Below are 25,034 nucleotides of genomic sequence, written 5' to 3' on the forward strand. Positions count from 1 at the left end.
TGTTCTTCCATGCCTTTATTGGTGACAGCAACAGACAAGAACAATACCAGGCATAACAGACACCCTAGCCCAGTACTTGAGATGCCAGGCAGGCCCTGTTGGGCCATTGGCACATTCAGTCCCATCCCAAGATCCAGTCTACCCAGGCCATGTCCCCGAATGGGCAGTAGGCCATCTGTCCAGTTTATATGTGTGGATCAGTCTCTCTGAGTGTCTGAGCCGCTGCCTGCAGGGCCCCCCCATTCTTGGCACATGGTAGGGGCTGTTAGGAACACAGCGTGGCATCCCCCGGTGGACCACTGGGCCCCAGTGCTGACCATGGGGATTAGGGCCAGGAATTGGAGGTGGCAGGGGGCCACGCACAAACTTCACTCCAGGGCCACATCCTACAAAAGAACCAGTCATTATTAGAACAGGCTTCTAGCCAGAATGAGTACAGCTATACCTTCAGGTAACTCTTGTCCTCCAGGTGAGCTCCTCTGTTTCCCCATCTGCAAAACAGGGATAGCCCTTCCCCTACCTTCAGACAGTGGAATAGTAACAACCTGTGAGCTGATTAATGAGCCTACAGATGATGTTTCAGACTCAGGGGCTGCTGTGAACAAACCCAGTGTTGGGGGCACAACTCCTCTCAGCTCATCTAGGCATAGGAAGCTGGGTAAGGAAAGGTACAGGGGGTAGTGGAGCTGCAGAGGCACCTACCTAAGTGGGGTGGCATCGAGAAGTCTTCCATTGGATTATGGTTGAAGAATTCATGGGGTGGGAAGGGCTGGCCTGGGAAAAAAGGGGTATCCTGGGGCAGGGGTGGGAAGAAGGGAGGTGTCGAGGACTGAGGAAGTGGGTAGGGAAAAGGCATGGGAGGGGGTAGAGAAGGTGGGGGTGGGAACAAGGCCCGATGCTTCCCGAAGTCTGGGGTCTGCCTATGGCTTCCCTGGAATGGATGATTCATCTCTGCCCAGTCCTCAATCCACGGGTCTAGGAATGGGATGGTTGTTTTAGGTAGGCTTGGGAACCAGGCTGCCCTGAACTCTGGCTGTCCACACTTCTAAAGCTCTATTCCTTCCTCTTGGAGAGCAGAGCCACCAGGCTGGAGCGCCCTTGCCCTCTACCCAGTTTTCCTAATTCCCTCTCATTTCAGGCCAAGTCCAAGGTGTGTTCCTTATTTCTTACCTCTCAGACCTACTTTTGTTCTAACCTCACTTCCCTCCAGACCCTTCTTTGCCCAGGTCCTGAATCTAGCTTTTTCCTCTTCCACCTCCTCCCCACAGACCAATAAATAAGCCAAACATAAAGATCCTGTTTCTCCCTTCCCCAACTACTCCCCTTTACCATCCAAACTTCCAAAAGGAATGTTTTGCCCAATTTCCATTTCCTCCTCAATTGCTCACTGCCTCTTTTAATCCAAACCCATGCCCTCAACACTTCTCCTATTAAATATAACCACTTACTAACAAGTTTCCTCCTTCTCAACAGTCATGTGACATTGCCAAAAGCCTCAGTCCTTCCTAAAAGTGTCCCTAGCCTCATCTCCTTTTGTTTCCACCACAGCCCCTTTCTTGCCAATCCAAAGCATGAACACCATTTCTGTTGTGCTCTCAGTTTTCATCTCTCTGCTGGGTACCACTGACTGCAAACCTACTCTGTATTTCCACAGTACCTAAATAAATCTGCCCTGACCAAACTCAGTGACTCATCCTCCTACCCCAAATCAACTCCCCCTTTTCATGGCCCTAACTTCTATAGCTCCAAATTGGATTTCAAAGGCCTAAGCCATCACAACTAGCCTTACAACCTTTAGGACATCCCTTCATTTGCTGGGGATCAATCCTCACATTGAAACAAGAAAATTGAGATGTTTAACCAAAATCTGAATTCACCTCCCTGATGCTCCAACTCCTGGCTGTCAAGTGCTACAGATTTGTCTCTATGATATTCTTGGACCCTCTGTGCCCCCACATCCTCTTGTACAAAAGGCCTCTAATGTGATTCGTGCCTCCCATTCAACAAATACTATTGTTGATACCGTGTACAGGGCAATTGTGCTAGACACTGGGGCTGAAAGGTGTGAGTCGTCAACTAGTGCAGCAGAAAGTCTGCTCTGTTAAGGACATGATGCAGAGAAGCAGCCATGGAGACAATCAGCCATGGTGCCCCCTTTGTGTGCATGCAGGGACTGGGATGTTGACATGGAAGCAGAGGTTCTGCAGCCGAGTGTTACAGTTGAGATGTGATGGGGAGCAGTGCCTCAAAACAAGCAGCAGGAGTAGGGTCCTCAGAAACCTCCACCAATGACCCTGAGACAGGGCCAGAGGAGAGCTACAACAAGCCGCACTAGTCACACTGGGACTAAGACTGAACTAAGAAGCCTATGTATGGAACACTGTCCATTGAGCCCAATTCCATGAGGCTTGCCTTCTCGATGCAACATCCCTCTTCCACACCCTGCCAGTTGGCTGCACCCCTGCCCCCCACAGCTGATGGGCTTCCCTGCTTCTACCACACTGTCTTCCTGTCCTGTCTTCCTTGCTTCTGCCACACTGCCAATCATCCTAAGGAGGATGGCCCTTCCTCCCTGTCTTTTCACCTCTCACATCTGTGCCCCATTTCTTTTCTGTTCATCTGCTGGGTAGGACTCTTGGAACATGCTGTCTTATGTGGTCAATAGTTGTATAAGCTGCTTTATGCACACAGAAGGGATTACACAGCCAGACTGTAGGAAACCGGAACTTGGATAAGAATATTGCTCCGACAATCTAACCTTCCTAAGGGGTTGAGGAAGGAGAGCATACAGGAGCCACAGCAGTCCTTAAAGGGACCCCTACTTCCCTTGAGTGGCTCTGTCCCATTCTGTTTCTGAGCCCTGTGCTCTGAGGGCCCCAGAGCATCCCTACCCCCCCACTTATGGTAGGGCTCACCAGGGAGATAGTCGCGTTTGGGCAGCTCCACGCCCCAGGCGTCAGCCACGTGGGTCAGAAGCAGGTGTGAGAGGTGGCGGTGCGCATGCTGGTCCCAGTGGACACCATCCCGATGACGGTGTTGTACTGCGTGCCGGAAATGAAAGTGGAGGTCTAGGACATCGAAGCAGTGGTCCCCAGCCAGCGTAGCACTGTAGAAGTTCCCTTCAACCACATCCCGCCGCAGGGAGCCTGCCAGGGGCTGGAGCTAAGTGAGAAAGTGCAGCCTCTAAGAGCCACAGAATGAAGCAGGGTCGGAAATCAAGGTGTCCTATCTACCAGCCTGTTGTCCCATCTCTTGTCTTGATGGGCCTCAGTCACTTGCCTCTGGCAGGAGAAAACCCCCAGTGATACGCTCCCCCAGGGGCATCGCCATGTTCCACACCAGCAGGCAGGAGTCTGGCAACACTTGGTCCATGCGCACAAACACCCGCTGCAGGTTCTCCCGGTAGCTCGCCATTGAGCAGCGACCATATCTGTTGGGTGACACACAGGGTGGGCAAGAGCACAGGGGTGGACTGCCTCTGAGCCATACTTCCAGCCCCAATCGGTATTTCCCTTTCCCTTGCCCCAACCTGGAGAGATCCCAGAGGCAGGAGTTGATGATCACCAGGTCCGGGGCAGGTCCATATGTCAGCTCTTCCAGAACATCCTCAAGGTACTCGGAGTAAACACGAGTGAGGAAGTAGAAACGCACAAGGTGGTGGCCAGAGCCCGAGCAGAACTGGCGGACCTCACGGTACTGTGTCCCGTTGTGTAGCTCACCCAGCTGGCCCCCAGCCACCAGCTGGTCCTGTTCAAAGCTCAGCTCCCCCTACCCGCCCCCCAACCCTACTGGTCAGACCCATGCCAGGGAGGAGAACCCTGCCAGGCCAGGGTCTGTGCCCACCCACCACTGACATGGCCACCAAGCTTCCCTCACCTTGGCTTTCAGCTGGGAAGCTGTGAGCAGTGAGTCTTTCTGGAGCAAGAGCACCAGGTCCTTGTACACAGCCCGCTGAACTGCGGGGAGACAGAGATCCCAAGGCTGAGGCAGACCTTATCCTGCCCCAGCTCCTTCCAAGTCCAGGACCCCATCTTCCCAGGGCTGAGCTGCCCAACACCAGCTCCATGGAGCGTTTACTTAGAGGCAGGAGAAAAGATGAGGTTAAAAAGTGCTGGCATTGCCTCTGTTCTGTCTACCTTCTGGCCAGGAGTATACAATGACCCAAGATCACCTGGCAGAAATTAAGTTGCTCAAGTCACCCGGGAGACACACTACACAATGCAACGGTTTCATGATGGAAATTATGGGGGGGAGGGGGTGTCCCGGCAAGAAACGCTGAGCAAGGATGGGCCAACAAGTGTGCAGGTTATTATACCCGTCAGGACACCTGTGGAAGATGTGTGGGACATCTGGCTGGGCGCGGTGGCTCACGCCTGTAATCCCAACACTGGGAGGCCAACGTGGGCGGATCACGAGGTCAGGAGATCAAAACCATCCTGGCTAACACAGTGAAACCCCGTCTCTACTAAAAATACAAAAAATTAGCTGGGCATGGTACAGGGCACCTGTGGTCCCAGCTACTCGGGAGGCTGAGGCAGGCAGGAGAATCACTTGAACCTGGGAGGCGGAGGTTGCAGTGAGCTGAGATTCGGCCACTGCACTCCAGCCTGGGCGACAAAGCAAGACTCTGTCTCAAAAAAAAAAAAAAAAAAAAGAGAATACCTACTGGTTGAGAACAGACTAGAGGACAGGAGATGTGAGATGGGGACAAATAGTCCAGACACACTGAACAACCTTTAAAGGTGTGGGACTGGAAGCGTTATCCTAGGAGAGGCACTCACTGGAGTCCCCCAAGATGACCACGAATTTGTTGTGTAGCAGCTGCTGGACTTCCGAGGCCTGGAAGTGGACCATGTTGCTTCGCAGCGGGCGGCGCGACTCCTCGCTCGACAGACAGAAGACCATGGCGCCACCGACGACAGGCTGCAGGGAGAGGCCACTAAGCCGCGCGATGGCGGGGACTCAGGGCAGGTCGGCCTCAGGGCCAGCCCGGGGAAAACGGACGCCTGCGTCAGCCCCTCCGGGGCTGCTCAGCGCTAAAAGGAAGAGGTGACGGCGGCAGAGGCACGGTGGCACCAGCCTTGGTCACACTTGGCACCGGATGCAAGGTGCCAAGACAGCAGGCCTCCAGGGCACTGGGGAGCTTCCCGCGCGACGCGCCCTGCGCCTCACCACGTGCCCGCTGCCGTCCCGCGCATGCGCGCGCCCGCTCGCGCCAATTACCAAGTCCCGGGGCTCCGCGCCGTTCACCCGCGACCCGGGCAGGCCTGCGCACCGCGCGCCAGGCCCTCAGCGGGCTCCTGGCCGAGCCTCATGTTCCCGCGGCCCGGTCGGTTCTGCAAAGGTCCCGCCCCGCAGAGACCGTGGGTCCCGGTTAGCCGTCGGTGCGCAGCACAGCGCCCAGCGTTCTCCATGCGAGCGTCGCAGTGGCCCCGACGGCGCCTCAGGCCTCGGCGCCTGGGGCTGCGACGCTCACAGCTTCCACTTCCGTTCACCCATGTCCCGCCCTGAGCGAACCCCAATGCCCAAAGGGACAGCAAGGCGATGGAGGTGGCCGCCACAGGGGGCAGGAGCCAGGGCGGGGCCCACCTAGCAAGCGCGAAGCCCAAGTGCGGGCGGGGGTCGCGGCAGTCTCGGCCAAGTGCGGCTGCCCACAGTGGTGATGGCGGCGGCGGCGGCCTCGCCACGTGACCCGCACGGGCGGAAGCGGAAGTGCCGGCCTAGAGCCCGCTCTGGGTGGGTGTCCCCTCGGCGCTTCCCTGCTGCTGTCTGCACCAGCATGGACTGTTACACGGCGAACTGGAACCCGCTCGGGGACTCTGCCTTTTACCGGTGAGCCGCCCCGCCCTACCGCCCACGGCCCGGCTTACCCCGCTCGCCTGCCGGCTGTAGTCACCCGGCGGCTCTGGCTGCCGTAGCCCCCGTCACTACTGGCGCTGGGGTCCGCCCGGCGCTGGCTCTCCCAGAGCGTCTGCCACTTAGCGCACAGAGGCCTATGAGCAGGGAGCCCGGCCTTCCCTGCTCCAGAAAAGGAAACTGAGGCAAGCACAGTGGTCACGCCGAAGCCCAGGTCTGTTAGCCTCCGAAAGGATGCTCAAATCGCGTTGAGGGAGGCCGCTCGCGGGTGACAGCGAGTGCCCAGTCTCCTGCCGGAAAGTGCTGCTGAAGTCAGACCACAGGGGCGCTCCGAGGGGGGCGGGATCGCACGGCGGGCGGGGTAACAGTGCTGACCAAGGCTGGGAAAAGGCGGCGAGTCGTCCTTGAATCCCGGAACAGCGGGAGTGAGAACCCCTAGCTTAGGGCAGCCCTCCCATGGGAGTTGTAGAGTCCTAGAACACGGATCTTTCTAAAGTGTAAACCCATCACATTGTTACCCAGATTAGGATTTTCCCATAGCTTCCCAACTTAGGAAAAAGTACGAACGTCTCATGGAACATCTATCTACAAGGCAGCCCTGTTTGTCTCTCCAACCCCATCTACCGCTCTCCTACTCAAATCTTGCGTTCCAGCCACGCAGAATTACAGGGCCCCAACCAGTCTGCAGTTCCTTTTGTGGACCCTGCCATTTCTCTACCTCATTGAAGAATTTTGTGCATCCTTCAGGACTTAGTTCAAGGGTTCTTTTTGGAATTGTGCCTGATTGGCCTCCAATAGAGAATCCTGTGGGCCTCACTGGGCGCAGCGCTAGGGTCTATTAGGTATGGCCTATTTGTATATTTAGGCGATATTCGTATAGGTTTCTTCTGCCAAACAAAGCTCCTTGAGGGCTGAAAGCATGGTTTTTCTTTTTTAAATTTCTTTTCTTTCTTTTTTTTTTTTTTTTTTTTAAAGACAGAGTCTTGCTCTATAGCCCAGGCTGCAGTGCATTGGCACTTGGCTCACTGCAACCCCCACCTCCTGGGTTCAAGCAATTCTCCTGCCTCAGCCTCCCGAGTGTCTGAGACTACAGGCCCCCGCCACCACACCTGGCTAATTTTTCACTTCAGTCTGGGCAACAGAGCAAGACTGTCTGGGGCGGGGCGGGGGGCAGATATGCCTGTGCAATGTGAAAAAATTGCAAAAACTTCATTAAAATCCATAAAATCGCCGGGCGCGGTGGCTCATGCCTGTAATCCCAGCACTTTGGGAGGTCAAGGCTGGCGTATCACAAGGTCAGGAGTTTGAGACCAGCCTGGCCAATATGGCGAAACCCTGTCTCTACTAATAATACAAAAATTAGTGGGGCGTGGTGGCATGTACCTGTAGTCCCAGCTACTCAGGAGGCTGAGGCAGAAGAATTGCTTGAACCTGGGAGGTGGAAGTTGCAGTGAGCCAAGATGACGCCACTGCACTCCAGTCTGGACGACAGTGTGAGACTCCATCTCAAAAAAAAAATCCATAAAATCAGTAGGAAATAATGACTTCAACTTGTTTCTGTGGAGGGGGGATATCAGCTGACAAAGGTAGCCACATCATCTAGTATTTACACAACATTCACTTTTAAAATATCAACTCATATTATTTTGAAGATACCTGTTGCCTACCCAGGCTTATTACATCAAAGAGTACTGCACACAATGACCTCATTACCGCAGAGCTCTTATTTATCAGATGTAGTCTTTACTTTGTTGACATGTTAATAAAGTTTTAAAAGAATGTATGTGTTGGGTGCATGCCACAGACACAACCCGAATGGCTAACCTACCCTTACCTGTGCTGTACTGCTAGAAAGGATTAGGGGTCTAAGCCTTGCTGGAGAGGATATTTATGTTTTAAGTTGCTAACAACTATTGAGCCTTTCGTATGTACTCAACATTATGCTAAGTACTTTATGTGTCTTAACTTGCTTAAGCCTTACAATCCCATGAGGTGGGTACCATCTTACTGATGAAGAAGCTGAGGCACAGAGAGGCCAGGTTATACAACTAGTGACCAGGTTACACAGCTATTGAGTAGTGGAATCAGACTTTGAACCCAAACAGGTTCTGGACCCCTGTTAAAACATAGGGTTTCAGGGGGGCAGTTAACAGGAAAATGTAAGAGCATGTTTCACCTTTTCCACGAGAGTGGAAATGCTTTAAGAGCAAGTACTTATTTTTGTTTATATGTGTGCATAGCTTTATGCATAGGCAGACCTTGATACATGTCTGAGTAAGTGAATGAATGATAAACAGGTGGCAGACATTGCATTTCAAGACCTATCTGCCTGACAGGATTCTTTTGCATTGGAAGTAGTATTCTGGAGAACTCATGCAATTTGGGAAGGCAAGGAAGAGAAATGGTGACCAGTTCTTATGGGACTCTGGAAGTCAGGCCATTTTTTTAATCTTAAAAATGCAGCTTGGGCTAATCTAACTAATTAATTTGTCCCATTCCTTTTGCAGGCTGAGCCTGTATAATAAAACAGATTTGGAAGCTCATAGAGCTTACAGGCAGCAGGTGAGACAGTTGATAAGCACTCAGTGTTTGTTTGATCATAATCAGTATAAGGAGAGGTATAGGAGCAAATAACGAAGAGAACTACGGAGACCAGCTCGACTGTAGAGACCCCCTACCTAGGTGGTGCTGAAAGCATTAAGAAGCAGACACCCAGATAGAACAGCAAAGTGGAACTGTCTGGGGGTCAACAGACTTCCGAGCTTAGAGCCTCAGAGGCTGACAGCATTCTGGGCTGCGGGCCCCCGAGCAGATTCAAACCCATGTAGTTATTCTCTCTGAACAGGTGATTATTATCAACAGGCAGGTGTTCTGTGTTTTCTCATAGACCCAAGATAAACTAGGTAGGCAGCTGGTGCCTGCTTACCATTGATACTAGAAAGTATTCTCCACGAGGGCACCACGGGGGCAGGGTCACATAGCCCATGCTTAAAGAATTATTTTAACCGGTGTATGATATACATATACTGTTTTGATACATTGGAATGCCCCCAAGCAGTTTTCCCCTTGGGGCTGGAGGCAGCTAAGTTTTCCTTGTCATCGTTCTTCTTAGCAAACAATATAAATTATACACTCAGCATTTCTCAGCAGAGAACATGTCACAGACTGGGGGAGTCAAAGGCAGAGAAGACATTCTGAAAGAAGTAATAATACCTTATCTAGGGAATTAGTAGATTTAGGTGCAGGAAGTGGGATGGAGGTGGAGAAGAGCATATACACAAAAGTTTTGCTGCAGGAAGGACTGGGGCATGCACAGTGACCCAAAGAGAGCCAGTGTGGCTGGAGTGCTGTAGGCACCAGAAACAGGAAATGCCCTTGAAAGGAAATGCTCTTCTTTTAGGGATCACACCCTGCAGGGATTTGTAGACCAGAACAATGGGAAGCCTCAGTTAAAGGGCCTTAACAAAAGATCGACGTGATTGGATTTACAAGGGGGTGTGTGTGTGTGTGTATTTGTTTTAAGTTGATTTTGTAGCCAATAGTGGGGAAAAGTTGGCAGGAACAAGCAAAAATGGAAGCAAGGGAGATGGTTAGGAGCCTGACAGAACAAACCAGGAAGAAGTTGAAGATAGCCAGTACTATGGATGGTGATGGTGGAGGTGGAGAGAAGGGGCCAATCTGAGAGAAATTTAAAAGGTAAAATGGAAGCAATTTATAGTGATTGCACTTGGTAGGGAGGAAGGAGAGCAAGGAATCAAGGATGACTTGGATTTGGGGCTTAAAATCATGAGAAAGGAAGAGTGAGTTTGGGAGGGAAGAAGGTGAGCTTAGTTTTAAATACATTGAATTTCACGTACGTAAGCATATTACAGTGAAAGAAAGGAGAGTTAAGGTGCATTATAAACTCCTGAAATTATTTTTAGAAGGGTGGGCAAATATTTAAGTAGTTATATTTTTGTTTCATTTTGTTTTTTTTAATATATAAACATGAACTTTTTTTTCATAAAAATAAGCCATGTATAGTGGCACACACATGTAATCCCAGCTACTTGGGAGGCTGAACAACAACAAAAAAATGAACATGTAAAAAAATTGTGCTTAAATATAAATGATAAAAATTTACTGTCTCAACCATTTTTTAGTGTACTCTTTAGTAGTGTTAAGTATATTCACGTGGTTGTGTAACCAGTATCCGGAACTTTTTCATCTTGCAAAACTGAAATTCTTACCCTTAAACAGTAACTCCCCATTTCTTCCACCCCTCAGCCCATGGCAACCACTATTCTATGTTCTGTCTCTGAATTTGACTACTCTAGACTTCTTATGTAAGTGGAGTCCTACACCGATTATCTTCCTGTGACTGGCTTATTTCACTTAACATAATATTTTCAAGGTTTATTCATGTTGTAGCATAGGTCAGAATTTTTTCCTTTTTGAGGCTGAATAATATTCCATTCTATGCATATATCACATTTTGCTTATTCATTTCATCTATCCATGGATACTTGGGTTGCTGTCATCCCTTCGCTATTGTGAATAATCTACTATGAATGTGAGTCTACAAATATCTCTTCAATATTTTCTGTACTCAGCTTTTCTTTTCTTTTTTTTTTTTTTTTCCAGTCTCACTCTGTTGCCCAGGCTAGAGTGCAGTTGCGTGATCTCAGCTCACTGCAACCTCCACCTCCTGGCTTCAAGCGATTCTCGTGCCTCACCCTCCCAAGTAGCTGGGATTATAGGCACCCATCCCTTGCCTGGCTAATTTTTGTATTTTTAGTAGAGATGGGGTTTCGCCATGTTGGCCAGGCTAGTTTCAAATTCCTCACCTCAGGTGATCTGCCCGCCTTAGTCTCCCAAATTGCTGGGATTATAAGTGTGAGCCGCCCGCCCAGCCTCTGTACTCCGCTTTTAATTATTTTGGGTTATATACCCAGAAGTGGAATTTCTGGATCATATGGTAAATCTATGTTTACTTTTTTGTGGAACTGCTATACTGTTTTCCATAGTAGCTGATACACCATTTTACATTCCCAGCAACAATGCCCAGGAGTACTTTAATAGTGTATGTTTTTGAGACAGGCTGGAAACAAGGAATTACAGGAGTGACAATGAACTCTCCTTAGAGCCTGGGATTTGCGAATTACTGAATTATACCCCAAGGCAACCAGATTTTACCTAACAATGCATCTTCCTCCCATATGGTCTGATATCTCAGCTTGGATAGGCAGAGATCATCTATTTTCACCCAAGGGTCTTCTCACACCCCAGTAGACTGTGCTTCTCCAGCGGTTCAGCTGCCCTGCTACAGGAATTTCCTATTTCCAGCAGGGGACTGGAATTGAAGCTACCAGTACCATTAGGTTTAATGATTTCCTGATGTCAGATTCCAAGGTCCATTTACTGCTGCTGAGATTTCCACTTCTGGGACCTAGGAGTGGAGAAGAAAGATGGAGCTGGCCTTCCTCACTAAGGGTGTGGCTTGTCCTCACAGAGTCCTCACCCTTAGCCTTTTCTGAGGGTGAGGCTTTTCTGAGAAGCTGCCCTTCACTCTGTCCATCCATACCCTGTGGTACCTTCCAGGCACAGCTTGAGTCACCTCACTGTCCTCGAGAAGCCCACTTTAAAGCTTCAGGAGGTGGTCCATACATGAGAGCTCTTCACTCTCTGACTCTTTTGTGCCCACTTTGGGGGTCCCTTGTGCCTCCTTCTCACCTGGTCTGTGTTGCTGCTGACGTCCTGGACCAACTGCATTGCTCCCTGATTGTTGTTTTGGCCCACAACCTCCTAGGCATCCCAGCTCTTGCCAACTTCCAGGGTGACTTCAGTGGCCACCAGGCTTCATGGTTCTGTGACCTCTACTCAGGTGATTTTATCCGTCACAGCCACCCCCTCCCTGGATGCCACCCCACCCTTGTGCTTATCCAGAACTGCTCTACCTCTGAAATGCTGAATTCAAACTGCCCTCTCTCTGACCACAAGCTCCTGTCTGCACCGATACTCTAATGCCTCCCGATGACATACCTGTCTTTAGACCTCCTCAGTTCGTCATTCATGGAGCCCTTAGTTCTCTTGGTGTCCACCTGCAGAACCCCCTTCTGTAGATGTTTCTTTCTCTACCCACCTTAGAGTACAGCCACAGTCAGTTGCTTCGGTTTTTTTCTTGTCCTTTCCCTAACCTTGATTCTTTGTCCTTTGGTTACACCTGCCTGGTGCAGAGCCACCTCCCAGTGCACCAGTTTCTCACCACCTCTGTACACGTACCCAGGCTGATGAGCACTGCCATGAGGTTCACACAACAGGCAGGTTGGGACACCAGCAGGCACCAACCCCAACTGGGCTCTCAGAATCCTATTATATGGAGTCAGCCTGCATTCATTCACTACAAGGGCTCCACTTTTATTTATTTCTTATTTTTAACTTTAATTTTTTTAGAGATGAGATCTCACTCTATCATTCAGGCTGGAGTGCAGTGGTGCAGTCTTGGCTGACTGCAGCCTCACCCTCTTGGGCTCAGGTGATTTGCTCACCTGAGGCTCTAAAAGTGCTGAGATTACAAGTGTAAGCCACCATGCCTGACTGAAGCAACATTTTTGCAAAGTTGTTATCAGGTGTAATAGTGAGCGGAGCCACTCCCACTTCCACCTCTTGAATCTAGGTCCCAAATGGTGGAGATAACACCATATAATCATCTCTGATTAAAAGCATAGGTCAGCCGGGTGCGGTGGCTCATGGCTGTAATCCCAGCACTTTGGGAGGCCGAGGCGGGTGGATCACAAGGTCAAGAGATCGAGACCATCCTGGTCACCATTGTGAAACCCTGTCTCTACTAAAGATACAAAAAATTAGCTGGGCATGGTGGCACGTGCCTGTAATCCCAGCTACTCAGGAGGCTGAGGCAGGAGAATTGCCTGAACCCAGGAGGTGGAGGTTGCGGTGAGCCGAGATCGCGCCATTGCACTCCAGCCTGAGTAACAAGGGAAACTCCGTCTCAAAAAAAAAAAAGAAAAAAAAAAAAACCATAGGCTGCATCCTATGAGACAAGCCCTATACTTTTAAGGACATTGTCTTGCAATTGGTGCTATAACCAAGTTGTCAGTAAATTTAGGTCAGCCACTTCTGAGTGATGGGGCTTAGGGTAAAGCCAGTTGATCCCATAGCCGTGAGCCCACTGCTACCTTTCTTTGCTATGAAATGAGGTCCTTGATTAGATGCAGTGCTTTGTAGAATGCCGCAATGCTGGATAAAGAATTCTGTAAATCCACAGATGGTGGGTGCTGGAAAACACATTGCAGGCAGGAAAGGCAAATCCACATTCAGAATATGTATCTGTTTCAGTGGGATTAAATCGTTGCCCTCTCTGAAACAGAAGAGACCCGATGTAACCAACTTGTAGGCTGGTTCCTCCAGGAATGGTGCTGTACTGGAGTCATGTACTGTCTTTGCTATTGGCAGTGTGACTTGGATTGGGAGGCTTCTAAGACATCCACCCCAAGTTAGGGTATCAGGGTTTTGAAGCAAAAGCTAGTCTCCTTGGAGACAGGAAGGCTTTACTCTGGCAAGGGAAGCTCAGAATGACCTGGGAGTCCAAATTTGTCAGTTTCAGGTAGATCTAACCAGATGTCCTCTTCCAAGATTCAGGATCTCATTGTTTCCTATCAGTACCCTAATTTTCACACAAGAAATGGTGTGTTGGCGAATTCAACTGTTGTAACTCAACAACTCACACAATTTTGTGTTTGATTTTCAGTAATAGCAGCTATGTGGCTACAAGAAATAAGGGTTGGTGTTTTTTTGTTTTGTTTTGTTTTGTTTTTGAGACGGGGTTTTGTTCTTGTTGCCCAGGCTGGAGTGCGATGGCACAATCTCAGCTCACTGCATCCTCTGCCTCCCTGGGGTTCAAGTGATTCTCCTGCCTCAGCCTCCTGAGTAGCTGGGATTATAGGCATGTAACACCATGCCCGGCTAATTTTTTGTAATTTTAGTAGAGACTGGATTTCAGCATGTTGGCCAGGCTGATCAAACTTCTGACCTCAGGTGATCCACCTGCCTCAGCCTCCCAAAGTGCTGGGATTACAGGTGTGAGTCACCACACCTGGCCAAAACGAGATTCTTTTAGGGCTGTTAGAGAAGCCTTCTGCTTCTCAGAATGTGACTCAAGTTGAATGGTAACAGACTTGATATCACTTTCTTTTTGTAAATGTTCAAGTGTGTTCAAAATAATCCATTCCATACCACCATGTATAAAGTCATCATTACTCCCATAGTGGCAAATACAGAAGTCACTCCCATAGTACATGTTTCAGTTACCATTTCATCACAGTAAACTGCAGGCTTGATAAATTGTGATGCAAGTACATACAATGGGTTATAGCTTCTGTTTTCCATTGACAGAGAGCTCAACACCAAGCCAGTTCCCAAATGCCATCTTTAGGGGATTTGTCTTCTGGGACTGTTCCCTCTACTCCAAGTCTATGTCAGTCTGGGTTCAGGTCCAATCAGAAGACGTAACCTGGAAAGTTTAATATAAAGAATTGTTGGCCAGGACAGGTGTGCAGAGGGAGTTTGTGGAAACCCTAGGACACAGGCAGGGTGCAGCTCGTGGCCAGGCAAGTTGGTATGGAGAGGAAGTGGGGACCTGGTATGGGCAGGAAGCCTAGAGTATAGCGTCTGTCGAGGGAACCTGAGAAAAGCGATATGGGGAGGGCTGCAGTGTTGCTGAGGGACCATGCTTTGTGGATGTGTGGCTGGGCAGAGCAGTTCCAGATGTTCTCAGACCCTGGCTGCTGGCTGGCGGCCACCACTGGAAGCACAGGAGGGCCCTTTTCTAATGCAGTGTCCTTCCAGCGCCCTCTGCTGAGAAAGCTCAACATGCTCGCTATAAAGAAGAAATGCTTAAAGGAACGCTGACCATTACCATAGAACATGTGTTAAAGGGTGAATTTGGAGCTAGGAGGCAATTCGGTGATAACTGGCATGCTAGATCTGTATGAATATCTATTTTCCTATCAGGTATTTTTTTACCCAATGATTTTAGTTATAGAGTGTCAAAGGAAATCCATATGGGTTGTAAAGAATTCAAATAATGCCAGAGGATATACAGACATACTTTGGAGATGTTCCAGACCACAACAATAAAGTGAATATTGCAAAACACATCACATGAATTTTTTGGTTTCCCAGTTCATGTAAAAGTTTTATGTTTATACTATACTGTAGTATATTAAGTATGTGATAGCATTCTGTCTAAACAAATGTACATACCTTAATTTAAAAATACTTTATTGCTAAAATGTGCTAATGATTATCAGAGCCTTAAGCAACTTGTAGTATTTTTTCTGGTGGAGGGTCTTACCTCAATGGTGATGACTGCTAACTAATCCGAGTTGTGGTTGCTGAAGGTTAGGGTAGCTACCACAATTTCTTAAAACCACAATGAAGTTGTCATAGCAGTGGGCTCTTCCTTTCATGAAAGGTTTCTCAGTAGCATGCATTGCTGTCTGATAGCATTTTATCCACAGTAGAACTTCCACAATTTAGTCAATCCTTTCAAACCACACTGCTGCTTTATTAACTAAGTATATGTAATACTCTAATTCTTTTGTTGTCATTTCAACAGTGTTCACAGTAGTAGATGCCATCTCAAGAAACCACTTTCAGCTGGGAACAGTGGCTCACACCTGTAGTCCTAGCACTTTGGGAGGCCGAGGTGGGTGGAGCACTTGAGGCCAGGAGTTCAAAACCAGCCTGGCCTACATGGTGAAACCCCATCTTTACTGAAAATACAAAAATTAACCAGATGTTGTGGTGGGTGCCTATATTCCCAGTTACAGGAGGCCTAGGCAGGAGAAGTGCTTGAACTTGGGAGAGAGAGGTTGCAGTGAGTGGAGATGATGCCACTGCACTTCAGCCTGGGTGACACAGTAAGACTGTCTCAAAACAAACAAGCAAACAACAACAACAACAAAAAAAAAAACCCACTTTCTTTGCTCATCCATAAGAAGCAAATCCTTATTTGTTCAAGTGCTGAGACTGAAGCAATTCAGTCACATCTTCAGGCTCTACTCCTGATTCTGATTATCTTGCTATTTCTACCACCTCTGCAGAGACTTCTAAAGTCTTAAACCCCTCAGAGTCATCTGTGAGGATTGGAATCAACTTCCTCCAAACTCCTATTAATGTTGATATTTTGACCTCCTCTCATGAATCATAAGTGTTCTTAATGGCATCTAGAATCGTGACTCCTTTCCAGGTTTTCAATTTACTTTGTCCAGATCCATCAGAGGAACTACTATTTATGGCAGCTATAGCCTTAAAATGTATTTCTAGGCTGAGCACAGTGGTGCACACCTGTAATCCCAGCATTTTGGGAGGCCAAGGTGTAGGAATCACTTGAGGCCAGGAGTTCAAGACCAGGCTGGCAACAGAGTGAGTCCCCATCTCTACACATACACAAAATTTTTTAGCCAGGCACACTAGCATGTGCTAGTAGTCCCAGCTACTTGGGAGGCTGAGGCTAGAGAATCACTTGAGCCCAGGAGTTTGAGGCTCCAAGGCTACAGTGAGCTGTGATCACATCACTGCACTCTATCCTGGGCAACAGAGCAAGACACTGTCTTTCTTTAATTTAAAAAAAAGAGAGAGTGAAAGAAAAAAGTCTTATATAAGACTTGAAAATTGAGGCCAGGCACGGTGGCTCACACCTCTAATACCAACACTTTGGGAGGCCGAGGCTGATGAATCATTTGAGGTCAGGAGTTCGAGACCAGCCTGGCCAATATGGTGAAACCCTGTCTCTACTAAAAAAAATACAAGAATTAGTGGTGTATGTATATAGTCTCAGCTACTCAGGAGGCGGAGGCAGAACAGTTGCTTGAACCTGGGAGGCAATAGTTGTGGTGAGCTGAGATTATACCACTGGACTCCAACCTGGGCAACAGAGTGAGACTTTATCTCAAAAAAAAAAAAAAAAAAAAAAAAAGTTTGAAATCACTCCTTCCTTGATCCACGAACTGCATAGTGGATGTTGTGTTAGAAGACATAAAGACAACATTAATCTCCATCAGAGTATTTGGGGGGACCAGGTACGTTGTCAATGAGCAGCTATGTTTTTAAAGGAATCTTTTTTTTCTGAGCAGTGGATCTCAAGAGTGGGCTTTAAACATTTAGTAAACCATGCCATGCCATCTAGGCTTTGTTATCCCATTTCTAGAGCACAGATAGAATAGATTTAACGTAATTCTTAAGGGTCCTAGGATTTTCATGATGGTAAATGAGTATTAGCTTCAACTTAAAGTCACTAGCTGCATTAGGCCCTAACAAGAGTCAGCCCTGTCCTTATACACTTTGAAGCCAGGTGTTTACTTCTTTCTAGCTATGAAAGGTCTAGATGGCATCTTCTTCCCACATAAGACTGTTGTATCTACATTGAAAATCTGTTGTTTAGCCAGCCACCTTTGTCAATGATCTTTTCTAGATCTTCTGGATAACTTGCTGCAGCTTCTATGTCAGTACCTGCTCCTTTACCTTGTGCTTTTATATTACAGAGATGGTTTCTTCCCTTAAACTTCATGAACAAACCTCTGCTAGCTTCAGACTTCTGCAGCTTCCTCACCTCTCTCAGCCTTTATAGAATTTAAGAGTTAGGGCCTTGCTCTGGATTAGGCTTTGGCTTAAGGGAATGTTGTGGCTGGTGTGTTCATACAGAGTTCACTAAAAGTTTCTCCTTATTAGCAATAAGGCTACTTTGCTTTCTTATCACTCCTACATTCACTGGAGTAGCAATTTTAATTTCTTCAAGAACTTTTCCTTTGCATTCACAACTTGGCTAACTGGTATCAAGGCCTGGCTTTTGGCCTGTCTTGGCTTTCAACATGCCTTCCTCACTAAGCTTAGTAGTTTCTAGCTTTTGATTTAAAGTGAGAGATTTACCACTCTTCTTTCACTTGAACAGATAGAGGGTTTTTAATTGCCCTAATTTCGACACTGTGTGTCTCAGGGAATAGGAGGCCCGAAGAGAGGGAGAGATGATCGGGAAACGGCTGGTTGGTGGAGAAATCAGAACACATACAACACGTATTCATTAAGCTCACCATCAGTATGGGCTCGGTTAGTGGCACCCCATAAAACATCATTGATCGCAGATCACTAGATTAGATTTATAATAATGAAAAACTTTGGAATATTGTGAGAATTACCAAATTCTGACACAGAGACATGAAGTAAGCACGTGCTGTTGGAAAAATGACACTGATAGATTTGCTTGACTCAGCATTGCCACAACCTTCAATTTGTAAAAATGCAGTAACTGCCAAGTGCAGTAAAGCAAAGTATAACAAAATGATGTATGCTTGTAATATAAAAATGGACAGCTCCCCAGGTGTGTCCCCATCTACCACCCTCCCCAAAGGTAATCACTGTCTCTGGCTTAGTATGGAAGTCTCTTAAGCATTTTTCTATATATTAACACAGAAAGTAAAATAATGAAATAGCATTTATTGTGCTTCTATATGGCCCATTGTCTCATTTCAAGTATCAATTTGCACTAATTTGAAATGCCATCTTTATTATATGCTCAATTCTGAGCTCTTTTCCTAGACTCCATTCTCCTCCATTGATCTATTTGCATATTCCTGTACCAAAATAATAGTTTTAAGTTAACTTTTTATAGTGTGCGATATCTGGTATACATCTGTTCTCATATTTTCAAATGTTCTTAAGTATTTTGTGGTATTTAAATATAAATTTATATTTAAATTTATTAAATATTTTGTGGTATTTATATTTATATAAATATAAATTTATATATAATTAAATTTAACTATAGATATAAATTTATATTTAATTATAAATACCAAAAAATATTTAAGATTTTTAGATATTTGTATACTCTTTCAGATGATTTTTTTCCTGTCTCTTTTTTTTTTGAGACCGAGTCTCCTACCGTTGCCCAGGCTGGAGTGCAGTGGCACAGTTGCACCTCACTGCAACCCCTGCCTCTCGAGTTTAAGCGATTCTCATGCCTCAGCATCCTGCAAGCTGGGATTATAGGTGCCCACCTCCATGCCCAGGTAATTTTTATATTTTTAGTAGAGACAGGATTTCACCATGTTGGCCAGGCTAGTCTCAAACTCCTGACCTCGGGTGATCTGCCCACCTCGGCCTCCGAAAGTGTTGGGATTACAGGCGTGAGCACTGTACCGCACCCGGCCCCTCTATATGAACTTTAGAATCAGTTTGTGCATCATTACTCCACTGGCCAGATAATTGGCAGAAGGTATTTATTGGAATTCCTGTGCATTTATACATTATTTTGGATATTTCTTCATGTCTTTTATAGCTTTAGAAAAGATTTGATTTTGTAAAATTTTTTGTTAAATTTATTATTTGATATCTTACAGTTTTATTCCCATGATTATTAGGATCTCTTAAAAGTTGTATTTCTTTTTTTTTTTTGAGATGGAGTCTCACTTTGTCGCCCAGGTAGCTAGAGTGCAGTGGCATGATCTCAGCTCACTGCAACCTCTGCCTCCTGGGTTCAAGCGATTCTCCTGCCTCAGCCTCCTGAGAGCTGGGATTACAGGCACTCCCTACTGAGCCCAGATAATTTTTGTATTTTTACTTTAATTTTATTTATTTATTTTTTTGAGACAGAGTCTTACTCTGTCACCCAGGCTGAAGTGCGGTAGCATGATCTTGGCTCACTGCAACCTCTGCCTCCTGGGCTCAAGTGATTCTCATGCCTCACCCTCCCAAGTAGCTGGGATTACAGGTGTCCACCACCACACCTGGCTAATTTTTGTATTTTTAGTAGAGACAGGGTTTCACCAGGTTGGCTAGTCTGGTCTCTTACTCCTGATCTCAAGTGATCACCTACCTCACCTTGAAAAGTTGTATTTCTAATTGATTCTTACTGTGATATGAAAATTTCTTGGTATAGAAAATAAACTGATTTTTGTCGATCATCCTATACCTTCTGTGAGAGTCTGATACTCATTGTTTCCTAGACTGCTTTGGGATTTTTGTTGTCGTTGTTTGTTTTTCTTTTGAGATGGTCTCACTTTGTCACCTAGGCTGGAGTGCAGTGATGCTATCTTGGCCCACTGCAGCCTCGACCTTCCAGGTTCAAGTGATCCTTCTGCCTCAGCCCTCCAAGTAGCTGGCATGCTACTTGTAACTACAGGCATGTGCTACCACATCCAGCTAGTTTTTGTATTTTTTTGTAAAGACGGGGTTTCACCATGTTGCCCAGGCTGGTCTTGGTCTCCTGAGCTCAAGCGAGCTGCCTGCTTCAGCCCCATAAAGTGCTAGGATCACAGCTTTGGATTTTCTAAGTAGGTAATCACATTATTTGCAAATAATGAACTCTGCTCCTTCATCAAAATATAAACATCTCTTTATTTTTTTTTCCTTAAATTATGTTGGCTAGAACCACAACAAGGATGTCAAATAGTAGATAATGATGGGCATATTCCTGATCACGAATGAGAAGATCCCCGAAATGATACTGGCTGAAATGCCCTTCTTGAACACTGTCTTCTCTTGGTGTCCTGGAATAGTGCTCCCTCCTTCTTTGTCTCTTTTGCTACTCCTTTTTCCCGCATCTTGAGGTATGCTGACATATGTCAAGCTCCCTACTCTGACTTCCCATGCAGCACCCACTCGGTGGTCCATGAACATTTCAGATTGTAATTGTCTCATGCCTCATGTGATTTGTTTACCTCCCTTAAGCCAAGTGTTCGCAGATTGACATCCCCAATCCAGGACTTCTCCCAGCACCATCTCACTGAAAAGCTCCTCTTGGATTTCTTTCAGGCACTGCTAACTTAGTACCTCTAAAACTAAGTTCATCGTCAATAAGCATAGAGCTGAACCCCTGGATATAAAGCCCACACCCTGGTTCACAAAGAACCAGAAATAGGCCATGTACTGCAGCTCACACCTGTAATACCAGCACTTTGGAGGCCAAGGTGGGAGGATTACTTGAGCCCAGGAGTTTGAGACCAGCCTGGGCAAGATGGGGAGACTCTGTCTCTACAAAAAGTAAAACGAAATAGCCAGGTATAATAGTGCACCCTGTAGTCCCAGCTACCCAGGAGGCTGAGATGGGAGGATCACTTGAGCTTGGGAGGTGGAAGCTGCAGAGAGCCGTGATTGTGACAGTGCACCCCAGCCTGGGCAACACAACAAGACCCTCTCAAAAAAGAACTGGAAATAGAAGAAAGGCTTTCTTCCCTGAGAGACCCTTTCTGAGAGTCTCATTTCCTGTTAAAGCTGTCCTGACCAGCCACTTCACCTTAGTTCTATCTCAGTTTGTGCCTTGGATGTTGGCCACACAGCCTGCCTGGCTCAAGAGCTCCTGCCATCCTTGGACACTTGCCCCAAGAACCACATCCTTCCCTGCCAACACCCTCTGCTGCCTCTCCTGCTGTCCCTAGGCATGCATGTGGTCAGTTCACCTAACTTTCTGGTCATCACCCTCCTCCCTGCCTCTGGGGGTGGGGGTGGAGACTTCCTCTACAGCCTTGTGGAAGACAATTGGAGGCTTTAGGAATTCCTCTGGGACTTACTCCCTCCGGATGCAGGGTAATGAGGCTAATCTCTGCTCATCTCTGTGTGGGCAGGAAATATGAGCTGTACAGCATGGACTGGGACCTGAAGGAAGAACTCAGGGATTGCCTGGTGGCTGCTGCACCCTATGGGGGCCCCATTGGTATGTTGTCCCTCCACCACCACCTGCTCTAGGACCCTGGGATGAACTTAAGGTCCTTGATTCCTGGGGCCTTGCTGTCAGGTTGTTCTTGTTGCCACCTCCCACTCACCCTGCTGAGATGCTTTTACTTCTGGTTTTTATAGGCCTGCTTCACATAGGGTGGGCCTGGGGAGCCAGGACATGAGGCCTGCTTTACATGTGGTGGGCTTGGGGAGTCAGGACCTGAGGCCTGCTTCACATGGGGTAGGCGTGGGGAGCTAGGACAGAAGGTCTCTTCTCAAACTGCAGCACTACTGAGGAACCCCTGGCGGAAGGAGAAAGCTGCCAGTGTAAGGCCAGTGCTCGATATATACTCTGCTTCTGGCATGCCTCTGGCCAGCCTGCTGGTGAGCATTTCTGACGGTCCCTGTGGCTGGAGGCTGGACAGGGTTTCCTCACCTGAGGACAGCCTCAGGAACCTCTCTCCCCCCTGCAGTGGAAGAGTGGACCCGTGGTATCCCTGGGCTGGTCTGCTGAGGAGGAGCTGCTCTGTGTGCAGGAAGATGGTGCTGTACTGGTTTATGGGCTTCATGGTGACTTCCGGAGACACTTCAGCATGGGCAATGTAGGGGTCACAGAGGGCTGGGGAAGCAGGGTAGAGTGTATGGCCCTGTGGCTCCCTCAACCCATGACCCCTCTCCCCAGGAAGTACTTCAGAACCGGGTTCTGGACGCCCGGGTATTTCACACTGAATTTGGTTCTGGAGTGGCCATCCTCACAGGGGCCCACCGCTTCACCCTCAGTGCCAATGTGGGTGACCTCAAACTCCGCCGGATGCCAGAGGTGCCAGGTAAGCCCTGACACTGCTGAGATGGCCATTCAGAACCCACAGATGTGCCTCCAGCCGGTGAGACCCATAGAAGCAGAAACTGTGGGCCCCGGTAACCCTAACACTCCTTTTCCCTTGCCATAGGTCTGCAAAGTGCACCTTCCTGCTGGACTGTACTATGCCAGGACCGAGTGGCACACATTCTTCTGGCTGTGGGGCCTGACCTATACCTCCTGGACCATGCAGCTTGCTCTGCAGTGGTGAGGGCCCTGAGTGGGAATGAAGTGGAGGGGCTGGGGAAAGCAGTGCGAAAGCTCTGAAAAGTCAGTATATATCTGCCCTACCCTACCCTGGCTCTGCCTCAGACACTCCCTGGCCTGGCCCCAGGAGTAAGCAGCTTCCTACAGATGGCTGTCTCCTTCACCTACCGACACCTGGCACTCTTCACAGACACAGGCTACATCTGGATGGGGACGGCATCACTCAAGGTGTGATCCTGAGGCAACACAGGGGTACTGGTACTGTGCCTTGTCTAGGGTGCAAGATCTTTTGGGGATGTGGGGGAGCTTTTCAACTAGAATAGTGACTGCTGGGACAAGGCCATAACATTGTCCACACCATTTCAGGAGAAGCTGTGTGAGTTCAACTGCAACATCCGGGCAGCTCCAAAGCAGATGGTCTGGTGAGGATGGGGGTGTTATTGCTGTGGGTGCGGTGAGACATAGCTTGCTTCCTCGGACAATCAGTTCCTTGATTCATCATGTTTACTGGCCAAGCCTAGTGCAGCTTTGATCTTACCTTCTCTGCCAGTGCACACTTGAAGGAAGCCATTGTCCTCTGGGCCACAGCTGCCTCAAGCTGAGGGCGCAGGAATAAGAGGTCAGCATACAGTCAGGGATGCAATTGTGTACAGGCCGTCCTGAGACAAAGGGATGTGAGCAGCGATGTGGGAGACATGGCTGTGGGCCAGTGTCTAGCTGAGTATGTGTGGTGCTCTCACAGGTGCAGCCGTCCTCGTAGCAAGGAGAGGGCCGTAGTGGTGGCCTGGGAGAGGCGGCTGATGGTGGTGGGCGATGCATCCGAGAGCATCCAGTATCCTTGGAAGGCTGCCTGTGTGTGGAGGGAGAAGAAGGGAGGGTTCACCTGCCCCACCCCATATGTGGGTGCTCTTAGGTGCCTTAACCAAGCTCAGGTTTGTGCTGGACGAGGACTCCTACCTGGTGCCTGAGCTCGATGGTGTCCGCATCTTCTCCCGCAGCACCCACGAGTTCCTGCATGAGGTTCCAGGTGAGGCCTTCACGAGGGCACCACATAACCCAAGGCATGGGCTCCTCGGCACCACAGCTGCCCTGGGACAGTGCCACAGAGCAGGAATGGTGGGGTATTGAGGCAGGGCTGAGAGTTTCCTTGCCTTTCTCCCTCACTCACTAACTCCCTCCCACAGCGGCCAGCGAGGAGATCTTCAAAATTGCCTCAATGGCCCCCGGGGCTCTGCTCCTGGAGGCTCAGAAGGAGTATGAGGTAAAGCCCTGGGCTTCTCCCCCGGTCCCAGGATGTGTTCCTCCTGCCCCTGCCCCTGCCCCAGTATGTGTGGGCATAGCCAGGCGCCACCTGTCAAGAGAGAGGTCCAGGGAGGACACTGGTCTGGGCTGGGGAGGTCTGGCTCAGGTAGACTGAAGGGACACTGTGTCCTCCATGTGATTTGATACGGATGAGCAGGGCATCTCCACTATCCCCACCCAGTCAGGCACAGGTCTGGGTTAGTTACTATTGGGACTTCTCAAGGCCCCCCGAAGGCAATTGTGGGCTGATACGGGATGATGTCTTTGGGCACCTTAGGTGGATTGAGTGGGCTGTGGGAGTTGGGGCTCCAGCCTGTGCAGCTTATTTGAACCACAGCCCAGAATGGTTAGGAGCCAGATACGGGAGTGTTCTCTGTCATAACGCTCTGGCTCTGGACTCCTCCCCACCAGAAAGAGAGCCAGAAGGCAGATGAGTACCTGAGGGAGATCCAGGAGCTGGGCCAGCTGACCCAGGCTGTGCAGCAGTGCATTGAGGCAGCAGGACATGAGCACCAGCCAGATATGCAGAAGAGTCTGCTCAGGGTTGGCCTGGATGGTGGGCTGGGGAGGGTGGGGCTGGGAGGAGGTGGAATGGGCAGCAGGGAAGCTCTCTCCTGTTACCCTCTGGCTCTTCTCAGGCGGCCTCCTTCGGAAAGTGCTTCCTGGACAGATTTCCACCCGACAGCTTCGTGCACATGTGTCAAGACCTGCGTGTGCTCAATGCCGTTCGGGACTATCACATTGGGATCCCACTCACTTACAGCCAGTATCCCTGTGCACTCCAGAAGGGTGCTTACAGCCAGGGGTGGCAGGGGAAGGGGCTGGAGATGCAGTCTGCAGGTATTTGGCAGTCAGGGCTTATTCCCCAGCTGAATCCTTAACCAAGGAAAATACAGATACAAGCAGCTCACCATCCAGGTGCTGCTGGACAGGTAGGATAAGCCCAAGGGTGCAGTGAGGGCTGTCAGGGGTAGGAATTACAGCCTTTGGTGGGGTCTTATGGTCATTGCTTCCTACCCTCTCTCTAGGATGTGGGAGGCCTGATGTGCAGGCTGAGACCACTCTGCCCCCTCTTTCTCCTCCACCTCACTCCTTGTAT

General features: G+C 48.6%; 2 protein-coding genes across 20 annotated transcripts in view; one reads left to right on the forward strand and one right to left on the reverse strand.

The window, feature by feature from the left end:
• Window positions 1–6,175, reverse strand: PCED1A (PC-esterase domain containing 1A). 2 transcript variants are annotated; one of them, XM_054255175.2, is made up of 8 exons: window positions 5,871–6,175; window positions 4,782–4,923; window positions 3,877–3,956; window positions 3,530–3,768; window positions 3,280–3,430; window positions 2,916–3,162; window positions 703–975; window positions 1–386 (listed from the first exon to the last, which is right to left on the reverse strand). In XM_054255175.2, exons 2-8 carry the CDS (start codon window positions 4,903–4,905, stop codon window positions 139–141), a joined length of 1,362 nt encoding a protein of 453 aa, XP_054111150.1. In that variant the 5' UTR covers window positions 4,906–4,923; window positions 5,871–6,175; the 3' UTR covers window positions 1–138. The 2 variants fall into 2 exon arrangements, with proteins under 2 accessions (XP_054111150.1, XP_002747345.1); XM_002747299.6 differs by lacking the exon at window positions 5,871–6,175 and adding an exon at window positions 5,224–5,676.
• The window catches only part of VPS16 (VPS16 core subunit of CORVET and HOPS complexes), a 22,704-nt gene continuing 3,378 nt past the window's right edge, over window positions 5,709–25,034 (forward strand). Inside the window, exons 1-16 of one of the 18 annotated variants that reach the window (XM_078371208.1) lie at window positions 5,709–5,832; window positions 20,081–20,186; window positions 20,282–21,301; window positions 21,477–21,565; window positions 21,854–21,951; window positions 22,041–22,169; window positions 22,250–22,394; window positions 22,518–22,633; window positions 22,739–22,861; window positions 23,000–23,055; window positions 23,376–23,465; window positions 23,566–23,660; window positions 23,818–23,894; window positions 24,347–24,478; window positions 24,574–24,701; window positions 24,832–24,867. In XM_078371208.1, the coding sequence (XP_078227334.1) occupies window positions 21,297–21,301; window positions 21,477–21,565; window positions 21,854–21,951; window positions 22,041–22,169; window positions 22,250–22,394; window positions 22,518–22,633; window positions 22,739–22,861; window positions 23,000–23,055; window positions 23,376–23,465; window positions 23,566–23,660; window positions 23,818–23,894; window positions 24,347–24,478; window positions 24,574–24,701; window positions 24,832–24,867 (1,319 nt within the window). In that variant the 5' untranslated portion in view covers window positions 5,709–5,832; window positions 20,081–20,186; window positions 20,282–21,296. The remainder of the gene's footprint in view (window positions 5,833–20,080; window positions 20,187–20,281; window positions 21,302–21,476; window positions 21,566–21,853; window positions 21,952–22,040; window positions 22,170–22,249; window positions 22,395–22,517; window positions 22,634–22,738; window positions 22,862–22,999; window positions 23,056–23,375; window positions 23,466–23,565; window positions 23,661–23,817; window positions 23,895–24,346; window positions 24,479–24,573; window positions 24,702–24,831; window positions 24,868–25,034) is intronic. The other 17 variants (XM_078371210.1, XM_078371215.1, XM_078371207.1 and 14 more) reach the window with 17 other exon arrangements.

This window comes from Callithrix jacchus, chromosome 5 (genome assembly GCF_049354715.1).
Source record: "Callithrix jacchus isolate 240 chromosome 5, calJac240_pri, whole genome shotgun sequence".
Classification (NCBI taxonomy): domain Eukaryota; kingdom Metazoa; phylum Chordata; class Mammalia; order Primates; family Cebidae; genus Callithrix; species Callithrix jacchus.

Excerpts from the sequence above, each read along its gene's own strand:
- PCED1A (XM_054255175.2), bottom strand. The coding sequence starts at position 4,905 with ATGGTCTTCTGTCTGTCGAGCGAGGAGTCGCGCCGCCCGCTGCGAAGC. Across the intron at positions 3,957-4,781 it reads GGTCATCTTGGGGGACTCCA|TTCAGCGGGCTGTGTACAAG; the intron begins GTGAGTGCCTCT and ends GTCTCCCCGCAG. Across the intron at positions 387-702 it reads CTCGATGCCACCCCACTTAG|GATGTGGCCCTGGAGTGAAG; the intron begins GTAGGTGCCTCT and ends GTTCTTTTGTAG.